The sequence below is a fragment of the Corylus avellana genome, chromosome ca4, assembly GCF_901000735.1.
Source record: "Corylus avellana chromosome ca4, CavTom2PMs-1.0".
NCBI lineage: Eukaryota > Viridiplantae > Streptophyta > Magnoliopsida > Fagales > Betulaceae > Corylus > Corylus avellana.
Window position 1 is genome coordinate 18,072,591 of NC_081544.1, and position 9,393 is coordinate 18,081,983.

General features: G+C 37.8%; 1 protein-coding gene across 1 annotated transcript; it reads right to left on the reverse strand.

The window, feature by feature from the left end:
- Positions 1-1,620: 1,620 nt before the first annotated feature.
- On the reverse strand, positions 1,621-9,062 carry LOC132180012 (probable UDP-3-O-acyl-N-acetylglucosamine deacetylase 1, mitochondrial; the record flags this gene model as incomplete). The annotated part of the gene is given in 6 exon segments (XM_059592846.1): positions 1,621-1,766; positions 1,934-1,998; positions 3,074-3,175; positions 6,243-6,449; positions 8,386-8,694; positions 8,896-9,062. Coding segments are annotated over 6 exon segments (973 nt in total), but the record flags the coding sequence as incomplete, so codon positions are not given.
- Positions 9,063-9,393: the final 331 nt, after the last annotated feature.

Sequence of the window (9,393 nt, forward strand, 5' to 3'; positions counted from 1 at the left end):
CACAAATTCTTCTTTTCCATGAGCTTTCAGACAATGAAGCCGTTGAAAGTTGAAACAGGAAGAAGACGAAGTGGATTGCAGTACATAGTGCTTAAGCTTGCACAAGTTATAAAACGAAAATTGTGATATTTGCAAGGTTAATTAAAAGCTCACTACCAGCATTAATACAAGGAGAACGACAATAATACTTTACAAGCTGGAGAATGAAAACAACAGGGAAATCTAACGGCCATCAGTGCAAGCGATGAATTGTAGTTTATTTAATGACTGTTACACTACTAATTTCTTTTTTAAAACCCAACATGAAATGAAGTTCTTGTATTTATGTTGGCTCCAATAAACGCTTCCAGTTGAATCAAACCTTGTTATTGACCAAATAAAGGGTTTAGAAGAAACAATGATGAACATAAGGGATTATAATCAACTCGTTAAGATCCATCAAACTATGGCCCCAAGCTCATTCTGCCTAAATTCTCTTGTTTTGACAACCAACGTCTTTTTCATATATATATATAGAGAGAGATATTCTCAGAAACTTGTATGCCCAAAATAATTAGACACAACATATAAATGATGGCCCCAAACTGAAACCTAATGCCGCAACTGGTTTACAGGCATAGGCACCATCAAAGCAGGTAGCGACTGAAGGAGAATCTCACTTCTCAACCTCATGCTACGCAGATTCTACTTTCTAAAGGAAAAAGGATCAAAGATCTCTGATGCAAACCAAGCAGCAAACTAATTTTATCCATTAGATAAGATAAATGCCCTCAAGTTATGCACACTTTTTCATAGATTTATAACAGCATGTGTAACACAAATAGTAAAAGGACAAAACTCAAGGGTACGGTGAAATTTCATGGCCATCAAGATATTCTTAGTACCATTCTTCTTGATTTGAATGGTCATCAACAAGGTCAGGCAGGTACTGAGGACCTTTACCAAAAGAATTTGAACTGAACGAAGGTGAAACACTTCTGAAGCGACATGATTGCCTATTAGATTCCTTGAGGAGAGAACTTGACATACATTATGTTACATGACCAAAGAAAGGTATACATAAATGAAGATACATATAAAGTTAGTCATGATAAAATAAAAAATAAGAGACAAGAAGTGTATGAGTAAAGAGCCTAAGAAGTAGTGAAAATTAAGTAATGATATAAGAAAATTGACAATGGTGTAGCCACTGGCTGCATCCAGAAGAAGAAATGATTTGGTCTGAGGCACAGGGCTACAAGGAGGCATAAAAGCATGTGGTTCAAGAGTTTGGGAGAGGACATGACGGCCTGTACTGTCACTATGACCCAATACAGGACAAAGTGGTCGAAAAGGGATTTGTGAAAGTAACATACACGCAAGTGGGATCATGGGTTTCCTACTAAAGATAGCTAGATGAAGTTCTCTAAAAAAACAAAAACATATAACAATGTGAACGGTGTAAACATACAAAATAAGGTATTAGTCATGTCCTTGTCTCCACAGTTTGAATGTAGTAGACGTCCCAATTTTCATGTTGAAATGCAAAAGCATACCACATTCAAACTTGATAGATTATTAATCAATTATCAACAAATTATAGCATCCAAAACAGGGAAGAAAAGTTTAGCAAGATACATGCCTTGTAGGCCACTATGTGCGCTACTGGAAGCCCTTGACTGCCAAACTGTGCAAAAAGGGAAAGGTCACCAATAAGATCCAAGACCTTATGGCGACAAGGTTCGTCAGCAAAACGCAGTGGGGGGTTCACCCAACCTTTGCTGGCACTGCAGAAGAAATTAGGATCATGTATGTGATGAAAAATGGAGGTAAACTAATTTCTGAGGTTGCACAGCTGTGTAAAGTTTCTCATGTCCCTGTTTGAACCTAACTGATTTCCTACACGCTTGAGAGGAAAAAACTGCTGTCGTGTATATATGGATGAGGCATGTACCTACAAATAATGGCATTTTCTGGTGAGCCACCCTTTATGAGTCCAGCATTGCGCATTTTCTCCACCTGCAAGGCTTTTCCAATGTAAACACTATCATTAGCAACATAGATTCAACAATATAAGACTAACTTGAAAAAAAGAGGTCACACTTAGCTTCAGACATATCACTGACCATATCAAAGTAGTATATATAGCTATGTTTTGCCGCCTTTACCCAATGGACCACATAGCCTTGTTAAACTTTTTTTGTTTTTTTCTTCTAAAGTTGATAAAACCAGCAGCACTTTGTTGATGTAATATTCTGCACTTCTATCACATACTTGTGACAATATGCTGTCCACTTCATTAAATGGATATTTGAAGCTGACACAAGAACTAATATTGAACCAACAAAATAAATTTGTTTAATCATAATATATTTCACTTATTTGATTCTTCCAACACAACATATAGAAAAAGAGTCACAATTATTTTACTTAAAATATTTGGATGTAGTTTGTAGGGAACAAGAGAAAAAGGAATGCAGAAACAGTAGTCTGCTGAAAAAAGAAACTCCATAAGCATGCATATCATGTCATTCTCGTATACAATGATATGCATGTCATCACTGGCAACAAGAAATGGCTATAACTGCATTATGAGGCACAAGTTGAGGGAACGATGGTTTCTAAAACATATTATTACAAGATACCTCTTGCCAAATAACTCTGATTCATTTCCACCCTATAACATTAAGCAATTTCTCTGTTATAAGAATTCGCAATATGCAGGTAAACAGCTGTTTTTCTTTTCAAAATCACAATTAATGTATGATCCTTTGTAACTTATAAAGTCATTCAATATATAAATTATGAGAGACAATTATACATTTCGAGTTTACAATGCGACCTAGCTTTTCTAGATATTAATTCAATACGCTTTTTCATAAGAGGGAACTTCTCTTTACATTGCTTCCAACTATAGTTCAGGTGTCAAATACAACAACCATTACTTCAATTACAATTTTTTTTTAAAAAAAAAATTCAGAAAGAAAAGAGACCTCAATGTCACAGTGTTTTTACTGATTATAAAGTCACTTTCGTGTTACTTCAAAAGCAAATTATCAAACCATGATAGGAATCAGGAAATAATAAATCAAACCTCCTCATAAACGCAGAAGGTTCTTGATGAAGCTATCTGTTCAGAATACAAAGAATTGTCCAAGGAGACTGCAGAAAACCACTGGCAGCCAATAGCATGTACCTATAATATTAAAAACAAAAAAAAAATTGTGAATTATTAAATACTCCTAGGAAATAAGACAACTCAACCTCATCTCTATTACATGGAACACTACTATTGAATACTTAAAATTGACATTCATAAATCTATTCCAGGTCTTCTTTTCCATAAGTAATATAATCTCATTAAAAAAGCACTAAGGGGCGTAACCCTAGTACAAAGGAAATATATAAGAGAATCCCTAATCATTAAAAAAAGAAGAACGAAGGTTTAAAAAGTTAGAAAAAAGCATACTATTATGAGCTACTATCCATGTGTAAAGGATGTTGAACATAATCCTTTTCAGCTCCGCCACCTATCTTTTTTTTATTTTTTTTTATAAGTAATAAATCAATCTCATAAGAAGCGTAAGGCGCCCTAAGTACATTGGGAGTATACAAAAGGAGCCACATAACTAGCAGGGAAAAAACGAACAAGGAAATCACTAAAATTAATCAACAGAGGATACACATATTCCGCCGTCCATAAATACAAAGTTTCATAGAACAAAGATAAAATTTCTCCCAACATCCTCTCTTTGTCCTCAAAGGACCTATCATTCATTTCCTTACATACACACCAAAAAAGGCACGTAGGCACCATTTTCAACACCACAACACTCCTAGGCCTACCAAAGGATCACCAACAATTAAGCAGATCAACAAAACTTCTAGGCATAACCCAGATCAGCAACACTCCTACGCACGTGCCTTCATTAGAGGAATACAGGCTTCTTTGGTAGTTATCGTCGGTTGAGACAAGGGGACCCCTTATAACCCCTGCTGTTTGTTTTTGTGATGGAGGCTCTAGGTAGAATGATATATGCTGCAATGAGTGGGGGGTTGTTGGAAGGCTTCTCTATGGGCAATTTTGGTTCCTCCTATCTTATGTATGCTGATGATACTCAGATCTTTTGTGATGCTTTGCTTTCTCATTTGCGTCATCTGCAGTGCTTATTTATGTGTTTTGAAGGGGTGTTGGGCTTAAAGGTAAATCTGGATAAGTCAGAATTGGTTCCTGTGGGGAATGTTTCTCAAGTGGGAAGGTTGGCTCGTATCCTAGGGTGTGGGGTTTCCAAACTTCTGGTCAAGTATCTTGGGTTACTGTTGGGGGCCTTCTATAAGGCTAAGCATATCTAGGATGGTGTTATTGAGAAGTTGGAATCTCGGTTGGTCAGTTAGAAAATGACGTACTTGTCTAAGGGTAGCAACGTTACCCTTATCAAGAGTACTCACGTGAATCTGCCTAAGTTTTTTATGTCCCTCTTCCCTCTCCTAGCGAGTGTTGCCAAACGCATTGAGAAGATCCAACGTGATTGCTTGTGGAGTGGGCTAGGTGAAGAGTTCAAATATCACCTAGTGACTCTATCTTCAAAGCTCCATGCATTCCGCTCTCTCTAAATACACCACATTAAACATAGCAGATTCAACCTCCAAACTTCTAAAATATCATGACGCCCCACCTAACCTCTTCAACTCATCAACAACTCTCTCACCCTTCTTGGCATAACCCATCCACACCAAACAAATTACATATCAAGCTTCATAAATCTCTTACTACTTCACAATGAAGAAAAAGATAATCAATAGACTCTCCACTCTTATTGCACATACAACAACAATCCATTAGTTCTACCTCCTCAAATTATCCAACGTCAATATTTTAAAGTCGACATCAACACAAAGAACGTCACTCTCAAAGGAGCCTTAACTCTCCAAATACTCTTCCACAGAAACAGGGAGCCCATAGATATGGTTAACGCACGATAAAACGACTTCACTTCACACCTATGCCTCTTGGAAGGGATCCAACATATTATATCCATGTCTCCTTGCCTTACTATGAGAGAATACAACATCTCAAAGAAATAGGAGACCAACTCCACCTCCTCGTCTTGGACAGGTCTAGTTTAAATTATATTACAATGAATACTTCCATTTCAGTACAGCATGAGATCCGCCACCCACGTATCCTTGCAACGTGCAATACTAAACAAAATTGGATAAGATATCTTCAATGGTTGATCCCCACACCACACATTATGACAAAAATTGACCTTGGACAAATCACCCACCTAAAATCTAACAAATCTTGATAACGTTTCCGACTCCCTCCTTTTATGTTTCCACAAACCCACTCCAAATGGCTCTAGTACCTCCTTGGAACACCAACCTCCCCTTAAATTGTCATATTTAGTCTCGATTATCAATCTCCACAATGCTCCACTCTCCGTAGCATAATGCCAAAGCCATTTCGATTGAATTGAATCAAGTTTCTAACCTCCAACCCACATAATTTCATCGTAGTACAAATTCTCGACCAGTTCACAAATGGAATTTAAACTCGTCACCAATTTCACCATTCTTGAGTACCAAATCCCAAGTAACCAGGCATTGCAGCAACCTTACCAAATCTCAAGAAGAAAAATAATGGGGTTCTCTCTATTCTACGTTAAGTATTTTATTTGATAACTGATTATGAAAATCACTAAGTTCTATAAGTGAAAAGCCATTAATGATATCTTAATTACTTATCAAAAAGAAGAAGAAAAAAACCTGTAACAACACTTCAAAGCGTATCATTTTATTTTGGTTCATCAATATCTCCCGATTTTAAGTTTTCATTGTCTAACAAAATTGTACCTAACTAAACAAGAATATAAGCTTATTATAGCAATAACACGCAAGGGTACTTCACCAAAATTTGGTGATAGTTAGTCCTATTTCAAACTTAGAAAGGCTGAATTCAACCATTTAGTGCTATACAAGGTATATTCCCAAAACTTGGATCAATCCAATCAACCTACAAATTTTTCCCATTGCACATGCAGAAAAAGACAGGAATAATGTACAGATCAGTAATAGCCATCCCATTCGTTTAATTTGTGGTCGCTGTCGAATACGGGTAACAAATAAAGAAATGAGAAGCTGTAATAAGATTCATATATGCTTAAAAAAAATGATAATAACACAGAAGCAGCAGTAAGCTTCTCAATTTTCAAGTTCTGTAGTTTAGAAAACAGAAATTGACAGTCCAGCAAAAAGCATACCTGTGGAAAGTCAATTCCATAAGTTATTTGAACCTTTTGTGAAGGGAACGCAGCAACAAAAGAATCACTCCTCCACACATGCATTGGTTCATTCACATAAGGAGCCATTTTTTCACAATTGTTGCCAGACTGATCTTTGGCCACCTTTAACCCAACTTGTTCTATCGCCTTTACCCATTCTTTTGCAGAGCCATCAAAGATCGGAACCTGTTTGGGCATTTATTGGCACTATCAGTCTTCCATTACCATGTTCAAGCATTATCAGTTGTTAGCCTTCATCCAACTACTAAAAGTTCCCTTTTTTTTTTTTTTGATAAGTAAATGATATAAATAAAAGCACAAAGGGGCGCAACCCACATACACGGGAAGTACAAACAAAGAGCGCCTAAGAGGGAGAGAAATGAAAGAGAAAATCAGAAAAACTAATCACTAATGGAGCTAGCCAAGTAGCCGTCCAAGAGTAAAGAGTAAAGAAGAAAAAATGAGTCAATTCCTTTATAGTCCTAGTGGAATTTTCAAAACATCTAGCATTTCTTTCATTCCATATACACCACATAAGACACAGAGGGATCATCTTCCACACAACCGCCCTTCGGGATCGTCCTCCCGACCACCAGCTATCGAACAAGTCCCTCACCCTGCAAGGCATAACCCAATGCAACCCAAACCGAATAAAAATTGAATGCCAAAGAGCACTTGCGAGCTCACAGTAGAGAAGAAGATGATCGACTGTCTCTCCGGTCTTCTTGCACATACAACACCACTCCACTACCACTATGTTCCTCTTACACAAAGTATTATGAGTCAAAATTTTGCCTAGAGCCACAGTCCACCCGAAAAAAGCCACTCGCATAGGCGCCTTAGTACGCCAAATGCTCTTCCAAGGAAAAATGTTAAATTAGTCCTCGTGGTTACGCCAATTTCTAAAAGTTCCTATTATAAAGTTAAATACATGATGACATCTATTTCGATTTTATTACAGGGAAAAATGTTAAATTAGTCCTCGTGGTTACGCCAATTTGTAATAAGCCTCCATAGGGTTTAAAAAGTGACTTAAAACTCCATGTGGTAAGCATAAATGACAAATAACTTCGCACCCCGAATTTACGTTTAAAACTTTGACCAAAAACTGTCAAAATGCCACGTCAACAACAACAACAATAATAATAATACAACACGTGCCCCGATAATAAAAAATATAAAACATAGAAGATTTCAAAAACAACAAAGAAAAAAAATTAAAATAAAATAAAATAAAATTCTAAGAGGTGATCAGACCACCCCAAATCAGCTAAAGGGGGTATCGAAACCATCCCCAAGAATTTGGGGGTGGTTCGGCGACACCTGTCAATGATTGATTCTCTCAAGAACAAATTGATCCTCTATAAATTGGGAAGCGCCCACACACACAGATTCCATTTGGCTTCATATGCAAATCTGTCCATAATTTACACATCCTCTTAAAATTAACAAATTTTAACTGATTCTTCCACCAAAGGAATACAGTTAAAAGCTGTTTCATCAATATCACCCTGTTTCACCAAATGTATGATAGAACTAGTTTCACCAAATGGAGAGAATTACATATGAAAAATTTAAGAGCATGATATAATCTAATTGCATCGAAACATCCTCCACAGAAACTGTTATTGACAATGACAATTTATGCAAGAACAAAATTCACTTACTAGGCAACAGAAGATCCAAAAACCACACTCATCAATCCTATTCTCTAAATGCTAAACTCCAAAAGAATGACAATACTCCTTGCTGTTTTTGGAAGAAAAAAAAAAAAATTTGAGGGTCCACATAATAAGATTTCAACAATGACAGATCGATTTCAAGGAGAAATTCGAAATGAAATCTAAAGTCAAATTCAAAATTAGAGGGCACAAAAATTCAACAAGCCCCTAAGTGCAAACTGATTGTACATACATCTTCACAGTCTAATAATTCAAAATTCACATTTACCACCTACAAGATCCATACGAGAGATGGAGAAAAAGAAATTATCAAAATGGAAACCAGCAATTGGTATCCTCCTCCAAAGCCGAAATCCTAAATGGCATAAGCTAGAGATAAAGCAAGCTTAAATTTGTACTTATATCCATTGACGAAATCTTAACAAAATCAAGGTACCAACCTCGACGTCGTGATCTTCAGGATTTAAATTCCGTATTTCAATCCTGCAATTATCAACACCAACGGCCTCCAATGCCGAGAGCAAGTGCTCAACGGTTCGAATTCTGAACCCATTCTTGCAGAGAGTGGTACAGAGAGGCGATTCTTCGGCAAAATCGACGGACGCAGGAATCAAATTGGAACGGAAATCGAAATACCTCCCTTGGCCGGCGAGCTCAGGCCATAGTTTCACAGTGGAAACCTCGCCGGAGTGCAGAGCCTTCCCGGTCCGCTCTATGCATCCAGCTAAGGTTTGCTGAAGCCTGCCAGACTGTGAAAAAATAAATCACGTATATCACACTCGGGAAAGATAAGTATGAAAATCGGAGTACAAGTGAGTTCCTGTTTGGTTACTGAGAAAATATAGGAAATCTAGGGGATCAATTAAATTTTTTTTATTTTGTTATTTTTAATTACAGATTGACTTGAATTTTATAGTCTCTTCAGAGAGAGAGAGAGAGAGAGAGAGTACGTGTTTCCAGGAGATGAGATTGGAGGACTTGAAGGCATTGAAGGCAGCAGCGAGAGTCATTGAGCGAAGGCTTTGGAGGCTGGGTGAGGCGTGAGGGGAAGGGCGCAAGGAAACTATCCGGGGGAATTCCGGACTTGATGACATGGCATGCTCAGTGGACCATGCCATGTCAGACCACTTATTACACAAGAAAAAAAAAAAAACCGCAGAGCCTGTTAGCTTACTCTTCTATCTCTTCAATTCCAGCTCAGCTGCCTCTACCTGTCGCTCTCACTCACTTCCTTCCTGCCAGAAAATCTTTGTCGCCACTGGAGAATCCCCTCCGACGACAGCCCAAAAGCCCACTCTCCCTCTCCCGCTCTCCCACCCTCACGCCTATCTCTCTCACTCCGGCGAAAGATCTCCGGCGACTCATGAAGAAAATTGTTGGTTGGGCGTCGACAAAGGATCTCAAAAATCTCCACCTCCGAGAAAGCTCTCTCTCTCCTCCACCGGAGG